This window comes from Periophthalmus magnuspinnatus, chromosome 15, assembly GCF_009829125.3.
Source record: "Periophthalmus magnuspinnatus isolate fPerMag1 chromosome 15, fPerMag1.2.pri, whole genome shotgun sequence".
NCBI lineage: Eukaryota > Metazoa > Chordata > Actinopteri > Gobiiformes > Gobiidae > Periophthalmus > Periophthalmus magnuspinnatus.
Window position 1 is genome coordinate 31,503,447 of NC_047140.1, and position 18,276 is coordinate 31,521,722.

At 45.0% G+C, this 18,276-nt stretch overlaps 2 protein-coding genes across 2 annotated transcripts in view; one reads left to right on the forward strand and one right to left on the reverse strand.

Moving 5' to 3' along the window:
- Nucleotides 1-3,754, forward strand: part of pcnx2 (pecanex 2) — a 38,466-nt gene extending 34,712 nt beyond the window's left edge. The window contains exons 36-40 of the mRNA XM_055227118.1: nt 122-300; nt 478-644; nt 1,257-1,343; nt 2,312-2,491; nt 3,572-3,754. Coding sequence (XP_055083093.1) covers nt 122-300; nt 478-644; nt 1,257-1,343; nt 2,312-2,491; nt 3,572-3,748 — 790 coding nt within the window. The 3' untranslated portion in view covers nt 3,749-3,754. The remainder of the gene's footprint in view (nt 1-121; nt 301-477; nt 645-1,256; nt 1,344-2,311; nt 2,492-3,571) is intronic.
- Nucleotides 3,755-4,997: 1,243 nt separating this feature from the next.
- On the reverse strand, nt 4,998-17,542 carry rgs17 (regulator of G protein signaling 17). Its single transcript, XM_033979178.2, has 6 exons — nt 17,344-17,542; nt 15,964-16,256; nt 15,188-15,318; nt 12,157-12,228; nt 11,722-11,953; nt 4,998-11,099 (listed from the first exon to the last, which is right to left on the reverse strand). The coding sequence occupies exons 2-6, from the start codon at nt 15,964-15,966 to the stop codon at nt 10,911-10,913; spliced, it is 627 nt and encodes a 208-aa protein (XP_033835069.1). The 5' UTR covers nt 15,967-16,256; nt 17,344-17,542; the 3' UTR covers nt 4,998-10,910.
- Nucleotides 17,543-18,276: the final 734 nt, after the last annotated feature.

Here is an 18,276-nt window from a genome sequence, read left to right on the forward strand (position 1 = left end):
TCCCGCTGCACGTGCCCAGAGCTCAGTCCTCCTGAATGTGACGTCTCTCTGTTGGTTAAACTGATGCAGACATGAATAAATAACTCAAAGTGTGTGTGTGTGTGTGTGTGTGTGTTTACAGAGTGCGTAAGGACAACCTGACCAGCTGTAACAGTGGTGTGAACATGGAGGACGTGGACTGTGGCGCCGGCGGCTCGTCGTCTCTGAGCCACAATCGTCCGTCGTCTGTGACGTCCAACAGCCTGAGTCTGTATCAGAACAGAGCTCGCAGCTCCCACAGCCGCCGACATCACAACTCAGGTACGTACACGCCCCAGTGACGCCACGATGTGGAAATGACATTTGAGACGAAGGAATCGACTGGACACTGATACTGATCCTGACATTTTAGAGTTTGCATTTGGAAGCAGCTTAGAAATGTTACACAAATTATAAATAACATATGGATCTCAGTAGCTGCCGTGCTCGTGTTTTTAGGCCGGAGAGAATACCGGAGTCGTTCAGTTCAACCTCAGAGCCAGCGGCCTCCTGTCACCAGCCAATCAGGGCCCATCCTGGACACAGGCTCCACCCACGGCCTGGTGCAGCGTCTGTCCAACAGTCAGCTCTCCTTTAACACGTCTATCGCCTCGATATTCTCACAGGTAAGAGCGAGATGAGATTATCAAAATAACTGCGATTAACGATTAAATCACAATAATTATTCAAGTTTCTGACAGTTTAAAATGTTATGGATATGAATAAGTAGAATTTTACTGTTATAAAGAAGTCCCATGTTTAAACAACTTGTATATAATTGTACTTTTATCAGTGAAAACAATGATTTAGCCGAGAATATTCTGGATGAGCAGGGCCGTCGACAGAAATTTGGAGGCCCTGGACAAGAACCTTTGCGTGGGCCCCCCTCTATTTATCCATCCATCCATGTTCTTCCTCTTATCATGAGGGCAGCAGTCTAAGCAGGGACTCCCAGGCTTCCCTCACCCCAGACACGTCCTCCTGCCTGGAACACCACATCACTTATAGACCTCAGTACAAATGAATGAGGAGAAGGGTCTAATTCTGTTCCTCGCTGTCAACTCACCGCGTTTTCTGCACGTTCTGCTGATATAACGCTGATTATCTTTGAAGGCCATTATCACGATTATATAAAATGTCCCACGAATGATTATTGTCGACCCTTTTTATCACGATAAACGATAATATTGTTTATTTTCCCTTCCCTACTCCTAATAACTCTGCGTGTGTTTGTTCAGGTTCCTCGTCTGTCGGGGGCAGGTGGGATCAGCTCACAGCTCCAGGCCACGCAGCAGCAGCAGCAGCAGCAGCAGCGATCCAGTCAGGTGAATGTAAATATGTTTAAATATATTTTACACAATCACGATCATTCAGTTTATGTGCGACACTTAAAGGCCCATAATGCACTGCTCTCTGGTCTATGTCATAATGTCGTTTCCTCGTCACACACAGACCTGGAGTTGTGTTTTTTTGTTTCATTCTCACATGTTTAACGCACAAACCTGCAGATTTAGACTGAGTTCTTCTCTCAAACTGAAAACACTCTGTTCCACCTTGTGATGTCATCAAGTGCTGATACAGGAAGTGCTCCACTGTGTTTTTAAACTCCACACACCTTCATTTATAGAATCATTTGGATCATTTCAGTCCTGGAGTTGTCACTTATCTTGACTGAACTAAAGGTAAAAGGAGGAGTTCACTTGAAAACCACCACTTGATGACATCACAAGGTGGAACGGAGCATTTTGAGCTTTGTAGATGTTACAGACTAATAATAAAGTGTGACTCAAACATGTGTGAATGAAAGAAAACACAACTCCAGGTCTGTTTTTGAGAAGGGAACATTAGAACATGGTGTAAAGTTTATTTTTGTGCCTAAGACGATATTTGTCTTTCCTGAATACGACCAGATCTAAACCCGGACTTACCGTATTTTCTGGAGTATAAGTCGCTCTGGAGTATAAGTCGTACTGGAGTATTAGTCATACTGGAGTATAAGTCGCTCTGGAGTATAAGTCGTACTGGAGTATTAGTCATACTAGCCAAAAAATGCACAATAATGAAGAAAAAAACATGTATTTCACTTATAAATTACATCTGAGTATAAATCGCACCCCCGGCTAAAAAAAAGTGTGACTTATAGTCCAGAAAATACGGTAATCAGGCCTAAATTAGGGACTAAACCAGGTCTAAATAAGATTACTACGGTTTTCATGAGACTCAAAGACACTTCACACAGCTCAAAAACGTCCAAAAATACAGTTCTGTGTTTTGTTTTTGTCCCGTGGTCCAGGTCTCCTCGTCTTCGTCCACCCTGAGCCTTCTGTTTGGGAAGAGAAGTTTCTCCAGTGGACTGGTCATCTCCGGCCTGTCTGCGGCCGAAGGGGGAAACACCACAGACACACAGTCATCGTCCAGCGTCAACATCGCCCTGACCGGCCCCTCCCACCGCTCCAGCAGCCGCGCAACTCAGGTACGACGGGATTTTGAGTAACTGGATGAATCATTGTAGGAGTGAAGACGTTTGGCTGCTCATCCAAGTGTCTGAGTCATAACCAGCAGAGTCATTCAAGCCCCTAATGAGTGATTTCACACTTACGGCTTAAGGGAAGTATAGACTCTTTATAGCTAACCTGTTAGCCGCCACGTTCCAAGTACAAAGTGACTATGGACAAACTTCTGGCTCCATCAACTTTGTCTCTGTGATTGCTGCTGTCAGACTCGTCCAAAAAAAGCATAATAATGGAGAAAAAAAACAATACTTCACATATAAACCACATCTGAGTATAAGTCGCGCCCCCGGCCTTAACTTATAGTCCGGAAAATACGGTACTAATTTTTATTTTTTTTACATTTTGATCGATCACCAATATTCCTTCCCTGAACAAAAAACATTATAGACTTTTAATATTTACGACTTAACCCTGAAAACTAGAACATACGACATTAGACTGTTTATATAAATGGACATAGCTAACCTGCTAGCCGCCACGTTCCGAACAGGAAATTATCATGTGCGCACTTCCTGCTCCATCGATTCTGGCTCGCTCATTCTGGTCTTAAATGTTCGTATTAACCCTCGACATGATCCTGGGGTTTTTATTTCACTTTTGTGTCTGTAAATCAAGATATGAACATTAATAACAGACAAATCAGGTCCTTCTTTCCCCGACGGCGCTCCTGTTAGCGTTAGCAACAGGTTTGATTGAGTGTTACTAAGCGCCCGCTCCCTGTTAAACCAGCGATGTGGGCGGGAACAGGCTTTACCTTCAACAGCCTCGCTCCTGATTGGCTCTTTGGTTGCTATGATACTCGCGGTCGGCTCCAGATTAGCCGCTATAACTGCTAGCCTCAATTAGCATCACTCACTTAGTCACTTCTTTATACAGTCACATGTTCAAGGTCCAGTAATAATTTGGCAATTTAAAAAAAAAAATACTGTCAATACACATTTTTTTTTACGATTTAAACTGAACAGATGATAAAAAATAGAATACTTCTCCTCAGAATATCTCATAAATTTAAGATTAATAACGTTTCTGTTTGTTTCCAGTGGACGTCTGAGCCGTACGAGAGCATAGACGCCTCCTCCTCAAATACTGCAGTTTGTGTGAAAGACGCCTCACAGTCAGGTGACCGAGACGGAGCCCACGGATTGGACAAGACACAGGAAGAGTCCGAGTCTGCCTCAACCGCACCAGAGCCTACAGCAGACCAAAAGACTGACTGAAACATCCACAGTGCCCAAACTACAGCCTATAAACGGAAAAGAGTAAAAACTGGAGTAAAAACTGGAGTAAAAACCCACCTGGAGGAACGAGACGTGAGTAAACTGCATGAGGACGTGCCCAGGCTCCGAATGTAAAGGCAAAGTAAGAAGGAAACGACGATGATGGAATAAAAATGTTTTTAAAGAAGACGTATTGTGCTTGTGTCTCTATGGTTCTCATCTCTTTGTTATAATTTACACATTTTAAATCACAATATTCATCTAAAACCACTTCATAAAATAAACAATCCGCTGAATTCCGCGTTAGAAAACCATGGCGTCCAGTGGGAGCTGTAATATTCTGTACTGTAATAGTCTCTGTGCACCGCAGCGCCCTCTACCTCACTGTTAGCGTCACTACTTCCTGTTCAGTTTTATCTCTGTGAGGTTTTTGCGGAGTCGGGATAAAATGAATAAATATTTAAAGATCAGACGGTGGACAGAGAGCTGCAGGTGGACGTCACTAACCGTGTCTCATTTTGTCGGTTTCACACTTACGTCACTTCCGGCGCGACGAGGCCTGTCCCGAAACAAGGTGTATTTCCTTAAAGTTCTGGAATATGAGCTACAACTGGGAAAAAAATAAATCACTTGGATTGATATTCAAAGGGAAACATTAATTCCTCACTTCATTCAATCTAAACAGAAATAAACGGCTGCGACGACGACGCCTTGACTCTTCTTCTATGAAATAAGAAAGAATTTAAAATAAAACTAATCATTTCAGTGCACATTTTAAACGTTTAGCTCGTTGGTCAGCAGCCGTCACGGAGGAGTACCCTTCACGGAGGAGTACCCTTCACGGAGGAGTACCCTTCACGGAGGAGTACCCTTCGTCGGCCAAATACTTTGAACGGTACTTCTAAGTGTGCGACCGTCGAATTGAGACACGGCATCTGACAACATGTTAAACACAAATAAAACAAAGACTTCACCAGAGACACTGTGTTTGCTAATGCTAATGCTAATGCTAATTTTGAGGCATAATATTAAAACACCACCATAAACTGAAGTATTCAAGTATTTAGTCTTTATTTTTATGTATTTGAGTTTTAATAGGTTTTGTTTTCAGATCTTAATAAATACGACCGTTCACTTTGAGACGCCGCGAGCTAGCTAGCACACCGCTGTAACATTATAGTGCGCGCCAGCTCCAAAAACACAAAATGAAGACACAGCCACATCTGGGAAAAATCTAAGTATTTATTGTTTCCTTTCTCTAGCAGCACTATTTTATTACAGAGATTCAAGGGCAGTTACATATATGGACTTTCTTTGTTAATGCAAAACGTGGTCGTCATGTAAACAGACAAAACACAACTGAACGTGGCGGCGTGAGCGTGTACTGCCTGAAGTCTTTTGAAATGTGCGTGGACAGAAGTGACGGGCAAAACACGGCCGTCGGCTTCAAATAAATTAAAACAGTACATGGAAAATCGTGAACAGCATTTGTGATCATCTCAAAAATATCAGTGCGAGTTTTACAAAGTCTGGTGTAGCTGTGATACTGGTTGTGGATGACCTTTAACCTTTACGCTAAATGTTTTTGGCACAATATCGTTCTGTTCTCGTGTTGTTTTCTAGCTGGATGCACCAACACGTGTTTATCTGGAGTGTGTTCATAATCTGAGGTCTGTTTTTTTTTTTAACCGAAATCTCAACAAAGGCAACGTATTTAAAAAGTGTGAAGTTAAAAATGTCGTTTGTGGAGTTCACATCCGCCCGACGTAAACGAGAGCGTGAAACAAGAACCTCATGAGCTGCTACAGAACGTGAAGAAGAAACTGAAGAGGTCGCTGCAAAAACAGGCGTCCATTTTGTTTTTCTTTTTGTTTCCATTTTCTCCAGGTTTTACAATCGTGTAAAGTGGATTTTATGGAGAGGGGATGGTTATATTTTGAGCTGTAAAATACATTTGGTTTTTGAAAACATCAGGAGAGTAAAACTAAAGCCTCCAGTGACTTTTTCAAATGGCACTTTTCTGTTTTTGCAAATGAGCTCTTCATGTTTGATTAAAGTGAGTTCAGGCTCCACAGTGACACGTCCTGAAATCCTCCAGTGACTGTGGGATCGTGCACTGAGCTCCCAAAGCCTCAATCAGACATTACCTGCTCTTTTTTTTTTCCTTTTTTTGTGATTTCAAAATACACTGATATATTATTTTAAACAATCAAACTTCTAACTGCAGTTGTGATGTTTTAATGAGCAAAGGGGAACCAGTTAAATGAGCTTTTGTTTCAGGGGGACACTGATGACTGATGCTCAACAGAAAAAGAAAAACGAATATTTCTGAAACATACAACAAAACGATGAAGCTCTCAAAAGAGTTTCTGGTGTTTTAATAGTCTGCATACTGCAGTACTCGGATACATACTCATACAGTATCGTTTATAGCAAATAACTGAATTATTTCATTTATTTAGCAAAAAGCATGCTCAATAGAAAAATGTCACTATTCAATCACTTGAGTGACAGCAAAGTTCTTTTCACCGGCGGGTCCCGGGCGGGTCCCGGGCGGGTTCACCTTTAGGACTGTTTATCTACAAAGGCATGACAGAACCGAGAGGCTTAGGCATCGAAATCAATAAAGAGAAAAGTGATTGCCTAAAATCTGAAGAATTATTTTTTCACTTCCACCAGCTTCGAAAAATATCTTGTTCCCAAAGTATCACAAAGACGACGCTGACACAGAGTGTGGTTTTTGCTGTTGTGTTCGCACTTAAACTGTGATGACACCGACAGGAAGGACGTGAGAAACACTTTGAAAAAGCTTTTGAAAAAGTTGAGGTCGGTCGTGAAGTGAAAAGAGGCACCAAATCCATCTGAGGGAACGCGCTCCCAAAACAACTACTGAAAAGAGCTATGACCCACAATGCACTGGGAGGACACCAGCTATTCTCCTGTTCCAGATGTGGAATTAAAACATCTGTACAAAGATAAAAAAACAAGCTTTTCAGACCTTTATAAAGACTCAGCGTCAAACCGTAAATTGGCGTTTGAGCCGAGTCGGTCGTTTACGTTTTCTGCCTCCAACATCGTCGCATTAGTGGACAAAAAAACAAGAGAAAACCCACGTCTGCTGACGCCAACGCTACTGCAAAGAACACAGTGATCACCTTTGAAAGATGTAGCTACGGAGAAAAACCAAAGACTCAAACATGAAGGAGACACTGGGGATAGCGCCACCTGCAGTCGCCTAAAGTCACCACAGCTCGGTCAGTTTGATTTCCAGGTTTGCCCCAGTCCCAGGAAAAGACTGAGATTGTGATACTTCATACAGTACTGTGCCACTGTCTCTGTTTCACAATAAAGAAAAAAAGTTGCCACGTTTGACATTTTCTGCATTTTAACATCGATCTTTAAATATAAAACGTGAGAGAATAACATGATCTGGCAACGTGACTTTGCCCACATCCATCATAGCAGCATTTACATAAATATGATGTAATCTCCTGCCTTAAACACCGGCACAGCACTGTACATGAGAAAACTCTACAGACTGAGCCGCCTGTTTGTCTCACACGACTCCAGCACAGCCACATTTACACAACATTCATCTGTTTATATATATATGCCATTTTCTCTGTATATTCTATTATATATATATCATCATTGTTGCCAAACGGGTTGAATATCAGCGAAGGGCGACGATGTAAACCATGGTCCATCTACGACAGGAGGAAGAGCTGAGCTCCTCTTCCTCCTCGACAGTTACAGATTTGCATAGGCAAAATGGGATTAGCCCTTAGACAGTGGATTTCCTGAATTATTTATAGAGATGTAAAATCTATTTCAGCTCAACAAAATCTAAAACAAACACACAACACAAGATAATAACAATAATGTCCACTAGGCGGAGCTCTCCAACCCCTTCTCCATGTTTCTGTGCACATTTTGTTTACAGTGTTAGGCTTCAAGTAGATCTAAAACAAGTCGAACATGAACAATAAGAAGTGAAATAACTTAACATGAGAGGTAGTGAAAAGCCTAGAGACACTTCATATAATGTGTAGAATATATATATTTAATATCATCTTTTCTATACAAGTCTGTGGACTGTTTGTGTTAAAGGAAAAGGTGAAAGGTCAAACCTCAGAGCTTTGAGGAAACATCAGCTGTGTTTGTCTCTCTGTGTCCTCCTGTGTCTGTGTCTCTCTGTGTCTGTCCCTCTGTGTCCCTCTGTCTGTCTCTGTGTCTGTGTCCCTCTGTGTCTCTGTGTCCCTCTGTCCCTCTTGTAAATATAAAAACACCATTGAGACACAAACTCTGTCACTTAATTTCAGCGTCACTGCTTGTAAAATGTGTTTGTCATAACGAGGTGAGTGACCAAAGCGAGTGTCGAGGTCCGAGTCACGGCTGTAAGACACGTCCAGACTCGAGTGACCAGCGACAGTTGACCTTTGACCCTTAGTACTGGACACACTTCACTACGTGTTGTACATGTAAACGTGTTTAATTGCACCATGAGTTCAGTTTCTGTCGTAGATAAAACATTCGTCTTAACAGCGGCAAAAAGAGACCGGACTGTGGAGCGTGTGTTTGTAAAAAGAGACATTTTGGCGTTTCTTCACCAAGTCAAATGTTGGATCAGATTTTTTTTTGAACAACCCATGAACATTTCCAAAAAAGAGGAATTAGGCTGTAACCTCAACTTCCCACAAAACAAGCACAGCTCTGCAGAAACAGATAATACCCCAATGGAGCCTCAAGGGGGCCTCAGTGGGGCCTCAGTGAAGCCTCAGTGTTGCCCCCAGTGAAGCCTCAGTGGGGCCTCAGTGAAGCCTCAGTGTTGCCCCCAGTGAAGCCTCAGTGGGGCCTCAGTGGGGCCTAAATTGAACATGCGTGGAGCCTCAACGGAGCCCTCAAAGGGGCCTCAGTGGCGCCCCCAGTGGCGCCCTCGGTCGAGCCCTTATGAGTGTTATGTAATCCTCATCTAAGTTCTGTATTGCCGAATAGTAAAGTACAAACAATTTATTTGAATACAACCACAAAGAAAAACGTTTGGTTGGATCTAAAACTTGACACAACCAACACGAAAATGTCAAAACTCCAGGTCAGAAAAGAGGAGCATTTACCCTTAAACTGTGATTGGCAAAAATGAACATCGTTCTGGCTCCAAACGAGTCGATCAGAAAAGATCAGAACGAAATAAACTGTTTTGGCTGAAAATTTAGCACAACTTCAAGAACCCAAATGTTCATGATTCTGTGCGAGTTTTCCTCTTTAACTGTATCCGACTCTTGGCACGTAGATTTCAGGTAGTTACTAAAGAAGTGGCACTGTTTTATACCGACTAAACCTGGAGCCGGCGCCATTGAGTCACATGTGTATCTGGAGTTAACGTCGCATACGCTGCACTCATGCACGTTCTACAGCACATCCACAGGCCAAGAACAAGGTTCACATCAAAAACGAGATGAGTTACTAAGTTAATGTGTTTAAACAAGACTCCTCTTTTATATCTTTTGTTTTTACTTTTTTCTGTTGTGTAACTGTATCATACACTGATAAATGTTTTATTTTAGCATGCTGGCAAATTCAGATGAAACAATCCAGAGTGTAATGGCCGCTGTGAGATGAAGGGTTAGCATGGCTAGCACAAGCATGCTAACTGCTTGTCTACTGCATGCTGACACCTAGATTAGCCTCGTACAATAAGGCTAATGTGTTACAACTACCTCTAGGCTAGTCCGTTAGCTTGTTAGCATTAATTTGCAGATTCCCCTCAACAGCTCGAAAAGACTCCATCAGTGACCACGATTCTCTGCACGTCTGTGAGCAAAACAACGACCCGAAGCCCTCAGCTCAACGTCTCAGCTCAACGTCTCAGCTCAACGTCTCAGCTCAACGTCTCAGCTCAACGTCTCAGCTCAACGTCTCAGCGTCTCCCTGCTCCATGACATCATGTTTGGCACCTGGTTAACCTGAAGTGTCACAATGACCAACACCATCAGCTCTTTTAAACACCTCACGGACAAAAACCTGGGCGTTTAGACCCAAAACAAGCCTGCTTTTAGCCTTTAGCCTGTAGCTTTTAGCCTTTAGCCTTTAGCCTGTAGCTTTTAGCCTTTAGCTTTTAGCCCAGTAGTAATAAAATACTAAAATGTAAACTTCTTCTCTACTTAAAATGTACAGAAGGATTTGTACTCAAAGTGGGTGTGGCTCCTTCCACTGGGCACCTGTGCTTAGGCTGGATGAATTTGAAAAGGAGGGGTCAAAGGTAAAGGGTCAAAGGTAAAGGGAGGGAGGGCAGGATTGGATGGACAAACTGTGGTTGCTTTTCACATAACTCTGTCCTTAGATCTGAAGGCGTTTTAAAGTTCATGAGTTACTACATGTAGCTGCCCAACCACATTAGCCCTTACGTCTCCCAGAAAACAGGACGGACAGATGCACAGGTGGAAGGACACGGGACCTGGGCCTTTGCCACAGCTTCAGAGACTTCAGCTTCAATTGGCAAGAATTTTCCCTTGACTGAAAGTAAACAGTCTGACAAAGTGACAGGGAGCCACATCCTGACACACTCCACTGCTGCAGTCCACGGCAGATTTACTGTAGAGAAAACGAGCTGCGTGCAAAGCCAGTGCTTCCCGGTAAAAGCCCTAACACTTCCACCATGAGTGAGCGGAACAAACGAGGAAACAAAACATAAAAGTATGAAACATAATGATCAGTGAAGACATGGAGATAAAAACATAACGTGTTAATATAGGGTTACAGTACAGAACAGTTGGCTTGTCCTTGTGTCTCGTCGCTAGCTTTTAGCTTTTAGCTTTTAGCTTCTGATCCAGTTACAAACCGCCGGCCGTGAGTTTGGCCGTTTCAAACACATGCTGAGGAGCGGCCGGGCCAGTCGCCGCCCCAAACCGCACGCTCTGAGCTACACTGGCCAGCGTTAGAGCCATCGTTTGTCCAATCATCAACCAGCTAAGGCCAACCTAAACCAGCACAGGACTGGATAGAAATTGCTTAAAAATATAAATAAAAAACAACCAGCTATTTTGGATGTCAGTCTCTTCAACCACAAACCAGGTAAAGATTTTTTCAAACCCGACTTCTGGCACCATAGTAGTATTTGAAGTTTAAGTAGTAGTATCGTTGGTATAGGATGGCAATAGAGTGCTTAGGTGTCGAGGCAAGTGCGCCTCCTGCTGGCCAGGAGGTCTCTGTAAACGGACGAGTTGAGGAAGCGAGGGTAGGAGTCGCGATGCATCAGGGTGTAGATCTGCAGCTGGGCCTCCTCGTACATCAGGTTACTGGGCTCTGCTAGACTCTGGTTGATTCCTTCTCTGACCCGAGAGTCCAGACTCACCTGGAGGAGCAAAGACAACGTGTCAAGGTCACAAGGTGTCAAGGTCACAAGGTGTCAAGGTCACAACGTGTCAAGGTCACAAGGTGTCAAGGTCACAAGGTGTCAAGGTCACAAGGTGTCAAGTCTAGGTTATCCAAAAGTTTACTTAAAGGTCATATATTAAACAAAACTTACTCTTGTAGCTTTAAGTCATGTTCTAATGTTTTTTCCTCCTCAAAAACAGACCTGGAGTTGTGTTTATCTAATTACACATCAAGTCTCCAAAGCTCAAAACGCTCTGTTCCACCTTGTGATGTCATCAAGTGGTAGTTTTTTTCCCAAGTGAACAGCTCCTTTTACCTTCAGTTCAGTCGAGATAAGTGACGACTCCAGATTGGCTGAACTGATCCAAATGATTCTAGAAATGAAGGTGTGAAGTTTAAAAACACAGTAGAGCACTTCCTGTATCACCACATGATGACATCACAAGGTGGAACAAAGTGTTTTCATTTTGAGGGAAGAACTCCGCCTAAATCTGCAGCGTTTGTGTGTTAAACATAAACAAAACACAACTCCATGTCTGTTTGTGACGAGTAAACGACATTAGGACAGATCAGAAAACACATTTTAAACTGAACTTTACCTCTTTGGGTGATAATATCGACACATAATCTTCGTATATGATTCTCGCTTTTTCTTCCACCACCGCGGGGTTGGTTTCCGTCTTCAGCTCATCACAGGCCAACCAGAACAGCAGGTTGTCCTCGCTGTACTCGGAGCGCAGGAATTCTCTGAAAACCTCTCGTCCTTCTAAAGATCGAAGCATCAGCTCAAAGCTCCGAGCCCACGACAGCACCTCATCCAGAGTGGGGTGTCTGGAAGTGCACACGGGACAAAGGACACGGGACAAAGGACGAGGGACAAGGACACGGGACAAAGGACGAGGGACAAGGACAAGGGACAAAGGACACGGGACACAGTGACGTAACACCAGTTTACTTTGGAACGGTAAAAGTCACATTTTATACAACGCAACAACAAACCGCCTGAGCGACTGCAGACGTTTTGAGGGACTTACTGTTCGTCTCCAGCCTCGATACTGTCCATTTTACAGGTTTGTCGTTCACTCCTCTCCATCCTGTCTTCATTCCTGGGGAGAAAAATGCAAATCCAAACATACAGGAGCAGCTGGGTTCAGAAATAAGTGAAATATGAAAACATTTTAACCCCGGTATGACAAAAGAAACACCAACACCAAACAGGAAGCTAACGTTAAACAAAGTAAACAAAAGAACAGCCCCAAACCACCGCTGTACCTAGAAAAGTGTTGACTGGTTTATCAGCCTGACCCTGTCCCTCAGACTCAACAAAGGCTCAGTTAAAGGCTTCATGTAAACTCATAAACACACACAGCGGCCTCTCGCTCACAGGATTCTACACATCAAACTGTCTATTTCTGTCGGGCCGTGGAGGATCTGTCCTTCCTCTCCCTGTCTCTTGTCAAAGTCCTCATTGTGCAGCAGTAATGGGCTAAGCCCCAGCCCCTGGGCGCCTCACAATACGGCTAAATATACGGGCAGTTCTTCACAGCTGTTTTGCATGTGATGTGTGGATGGAAATAGAAAGCTCCAGACCAGATAAGGCCGACCAATGAGGACGGGTCAGCGGGTATGAAGAGAATGAAGCGAGAGATTAAAGTCACAAAGAATTTTAAACTGGGTTTAAAGTTAATTAGACTCAAACAGCTCCAGATCTCACACTATTGTTCCATAAAACTCAGATTAGACCTGAATCTGCGTCGGCCTCAGAGAAATTAAACCTGTGGAATATTTCACGACAGAAAGGTCTGAGTTTACAGCCCACGACAGAAACACTGGACATTATTCAGGCCGAGTTTTATAAAGAAACATTAAACATGTTTGTGGTGTAATTGTGGAGCTGTTCTCTCCAGACTCAGACACTCGCTGCATGTTCAGGCCACAAGCTGCCTCCACTTCAGATTAAGTAGTGTGAAAGAGCCGCATTCACCATTCACCACTGAACACAATGTTTTCTTTCAGTCCTCACTCAGGAGCGAGAGAGAGAGGCGGCGGGATGAGCTGCACAGGGCAAGCTGCTCCCAGTGCCTTGCTCAAGGGCACAGATTGCACTGGGTCTCAGACAGTGAGACTTCACAACGTAAAAACACTTTAAAGCAGAATCTCTTCCTAAACGAGGCGGCGTTCTGCTCGTCTGTGGCGGTTCAGGCCCAGGTCCAGACCAAACTGAGGGCGTTCGAGTTTCAAAGGACAAACATAATACGCTTCGTTTAAGTGGAATTATTCCAGGCGCCTGAAATGAGCGAACATTTTTAACTGAGTTTGCTCTGCCCCTTTTGCCCCTGTTGACTCAGACCTGAGGAGTCGACACCTCCGTGGGGTCACGTCCCAGAACTCGACCATTTTCAGAATGTGTCTCCTCTCTCTCTCTCCCATTTCACTCTGTCCTGACCTGAACACCTCAGCCTCTGGACCAGAAGAAAACACAGTGGGACAGAACATGTGCTGCTCTGAGGACGACACAGAGAGAACCATGGACGGTCTGAGCACAGGGAGCGTCTGGCTCCAATTCACTTTATATTGAAAATCTGTGTCCCCTCTCTCTGTCTCTGCTGCTTCAGACTCATTTTGGTCTTAAATATTTGTATTAACCCTCTACATGATCCTGGGCTCATTTGTTATTTTGAGGTTTCTTTTTTTTATTTTTATTTATTTATTTTTTTTTTGTGTATTTTCTTCATTTTTTGAGTTATTTTTGAGTTTTTGTGGTTGGTTTTTTTTAGATATTTTGAATTGATTGATTTTATGTTTTGTTATATTGATGTTTTTTTTTTCTTTTTTGAGTTATTTTGATGTTTTTTTGTTATTTTGAGTTGTTGTTTTTGTTTTTTTTAGTTATTTTAACCTTTTTTTTTGGGGGGGGGGGGGGTTTGTCTTATTTTTTTGTTTTTTTGAAAACCGTCCCCTCTCTCTGTCTCTGCTGCTTCAGACTCATTCTGGTCTTAAATGTTCGTATTAACCCTCTACATGATCCTGGGGTTTTTATTTCACTTTTGTGTCTGTAAATCAAGATCAAATCAAATTAACCGCTATGCTAACGACTTTAGCCTCGATGAGCTTCATTTGAGTCGAAAGCTGTGGTGAAGTCACATTCACTCAGTCACGTCTTTACACCGTCTGTGATCTTGTCCCACAGATAAAGAGACGTGACTGAGTGACGTCACCACAGATTCAGCTCCAAATGAAGCTCATTGTGGCCAGAGCAGGTACAGCGGCGAATCGAGTGCCAAGACCCACATTTGGACTTCCAATCATGAGTATCACAGCAACCAAAGAGCCAATCAGGAGCGAGGCTGTTGAAGGTAACGCCCCTTCCCGTCCACACCTCTGGTTTATCAGGGAGTGGGCGCTTAGCAACGCTGTCAATCAAACCTGTTGCTAACGCTAACAGGAGCGACCTCGGGGACAGAAGGACCTGATTTGTCTGTTATTAATGTTCAGATCTTGATTTACAGACACAATAGTGAAATAAAAACCCCAGGATCATGTAGAGGGTTAATACGAACATTTAAGACCAGAATGAGTCTGAAGCAGCAGAGACAGAGAGAGGGGACAGTAAAAAAAAAAGAAAAAGAAACAAAAAAACCCAACCCCCCCCTCCCAAAAAAAACCTCAAAACAACTAAAAGAAAAAAAAGATAATAAACAAAAAAAAACCCCTCAAAATAACAAATTATAATAAAAATACCAAAAAAACAAAAAAAACAAACTCAAAATACCCCCAAAAAAACCTAACAACCCCTAAAACTAAAAATAACTCAAAAAAATTAACCCCAGGATCATGTAGAGGGTTAATACGAACATTTAAGACTAAAATGAGTCTGAAGCAGCAGAGACAGAGAGAGAGGACACAGTTTTTACACAGAGTGAATTGGAGCTGAAGTGCGTCCATGATCACTTCCTGTTTGTAGCACGGCGCTAGCAGGTTAGCCATGTCCGTTTATATACAGTGTGTGGCCCCGCCCTCGTCCCTGTGACACGCCCCTTGTGCAGATGCAGGTGTGACTCTCACCACAGACACTTGCAGCAGCCGCACCAGCAGAGGCAGCAGGTGTTGGGGCGGGGCTGTCCGGGGGCGGGGGCTGGAGCCTCGATGTGAGCCGCCTGCCTTTTTCTCATCTCCACTCCACTCACACTGCGGGGCTGTGGACACAGACGGGACGGGTCAAGAGTCTGGACACGCTGGACACACTCTCTCGATCAGTGTTTTTAGGAGGTGAAAACGGGGGTGGATCGGCAAAATGGCGATGTGAAAATAAAAGATTAAATAATAAAAATAAGAGATTAAAGATTATTTAAATATGAGTCACTCCAAATAAAACTTTAAGAAGGTGAAAGAGAAAAGACTAGAACATGAAGAAGGACCTGAAAAGAGACGGAGGGAGCGAGGGAGAGGGACAAGAGGAGGGAGAGGGGGAGAGGGAGTGAGGGAACGAAGGAGCGAGGAGGAGGCGGCACATTCAGGAGGAGGAGTCTCTTCCTCGTGAGTCGCACTCTACACTAACAAACTGAACACACAACATTAATCTGAAGAAACACACAAATACACAAACACACTCTGTGCATCACACACGAGACGTACAAAGGACATCTACACACATCTACACACATCCACACACACACATCTACACACATCTACACACACCTACACACACACATCTACACACATCCACACACACACACACACACACACTTCAGGTCTTCATGTTTCGTGTGTTTCCTGAGCTGTTCTAAACTCTGTTCTTCGTTCCCAAACGTCGCAGTCGCTCAAACTTCTGTCAAACTCACCATGAATTAGTGATTTTGTAAAACCAGGCGAGTCAAATCCGTCATGGCGCTGAGGTAACTCGTTGACCGATGGCTGGACCGTCTTGGCTCTGGACGTCGTGATGAGGCTGGTCTGACCACAGAGAGTCACCGCCCGGACTCACCATCACTGAGCGACTTCAGCGACTCAAGAGCAGGACCGAACACCAAGCATCGCTCCCGTCGTCCTGGTCTGTGATTCTTGTGGCGGCGTCGACCGTTTCCTCCTAAACGTCGTTTTCACCTGGAGAATGTGTCATTTACAGATGGAGCATCTAAAAAAAGAGAAGAACAAACGTGTTTAAGACAAACTGATGTTTGTGCTTCAATCATCTCTTCACTTCTGTGACGTGGTCTGTGCCTCCAGATAAATAAACCTGTGGTGTCCTGGTCTTTACACTGAGAGTGAGCAGAGAGTGAACAGAGTGTGAACCTGAACATGACACAGGATCAGGGCCTCAGGTCGAGGGAGTGAGGTCCATATGAGGCCCCGACTTTAGAACATGTGTCTGAAAAAAAAACTGTGGAACAAACGAGTCTGTGAACCAAAGAAATAATCAAATATGTTATAATGTATTTACACTGAGCACAGATTGAACATGCAGAGTGAACTCACAGAGTGAACTCACAGAGTGAACACAGAGAGTGAGCACAGAGTGAACTCTGAACACACAGAGTGAAAACACAGTGACAGCCGCTCACATCATGTCCGTCTCTGTGTGAGGATGTAGAGCCTCACGCTCCAGTGACTGACGCCCAGAGGAGGCAACACATGATCATCACATCCACCCGTGCACCACCCGTGCACCACCCGTGCACCACCCGTGCACCACCCGTGCACCACCCGTGCACCACCCGTGCACCACCCGTGCACCACCCGTGCACCACCCGTGCACCACCCGTGCACCACCCGTGCACCACCCGTGCACCACCCGTGCACCACCCGTGCACCACCCGTGCACCACCCGTGCACCACCCGTGCACCACCCGTGCACCACCCGTGCACCACCCGTGCACCACCCGTGCACCACCCGTGCAGGGCGCTCTGGTCCTGTCACACTGAGGTCCTCACACAGACCTCAGTGCCGCAGCCTGTGTCCGGGGCCTCAACATGAGCCGCCGCTCGGACCTGAGGTCCGGCGTTAGCTCGTCCTGCACCGGGGGGACACACAGAGGGACTGTCCCGTGTCCCGGGCGCACGGGGCCGCGCGCTGCCGCAGACTCACTGCACAAAACCAAACACCACCCACTTTACGGCGCAGCTCCGCGGCCCCGGGTCCGTTATGAGGCGGAGGAGGCGCAGGAGCTAACGCGGAGCTAACAGCAGTTAGCCTCCTGTGAGCCGCAGAATCAGAGTCTTACCCCCGTGCGCCGCGTGTCCCTGTCCTCTGTCACTGTCCTCTGCGCGGAGCTGCTGCAGACTGAAGCTCTGATGCGGCTTTAACGACATGGCGCGCGACAATCCCGCGGTTTAAAGTCCATCGCCGCTGTTTTTCTGCCATCCGCCCCACAGCACCGAGCACCGCCGAGCCCTGGATGCTCTGCGCAGGCGCAATGCACCGCCGCTGCTCCGCGACTGCGGACGAGATGCACAACCCGCACACACACACACACACACACACACACCCCCCCCCCCCCCCCCCACACACACACACAGACACACACACACACACACCCCCACACACACACACACACCCCACAGACACACACACACCCCCACACACACACACACACCCCGGCGCATCTATGCGCTGTGTTCAGCTGTAACATTGATATCCTGTGTTCAGTTTGTTGTGTTCAGGGTGAACACTGTTCTGACTGTATCAGGTGAATGACCCACAGCCTCCTGAGTTTACACCGTCACCACCAACAGAGTCTCAGGGAAAGACTGACCCCTGACCCCTGACCCCTGACCTCTGGATCTGTGTTTTCAGGCTCAGAGTTTACTCCTCTGGTGGAGACGAGACAGATTCTCCTGTAAAAGTTTATCAGAGCCACAGAATCAGGTCTGACCTGAGTGAAGTGACCTGTGACCTGTGACCTGAGTGAAGTGACCTGTGACCTGAGTGACCTGGTGTTAAAGGAGAAAAAACTGTAAGTTTTTTGTCAAAATGACTCAGTGACAGAATCAACAGCAGGACCTGAAGTGAACACAAGAGGGCGACACAACACTGCTCTGTCTGCAACACAAACACACACAACAATATACACACACTGTACAATACACACACACACACACCCCCACACACACACATATACACACACACACACACTGTACAACACACACACACACAC

What these genes read in the sequence shown, in the direction of transcription:
- rgs17 (XM_033979178.2), bottom strand. An exon ending in ATCGAGGCTGGAGACGAACA is followed by an intron (nt 11,954 to 12,156) that starts GTAAGTCCCTCA and finishes GTGCACTTCCAG; the next exon opens with ACACCCCACTCTGGATGAGG. An exon ending in CGATATTATCACCCAAAGAG is followed by an intron (nt 11,100 to 11,721) that starts GTAAAGTTCAGT and finishes TTGCTCCTCCAG; the next exon opens with GTGAGTCTGGACTCTCGGGT.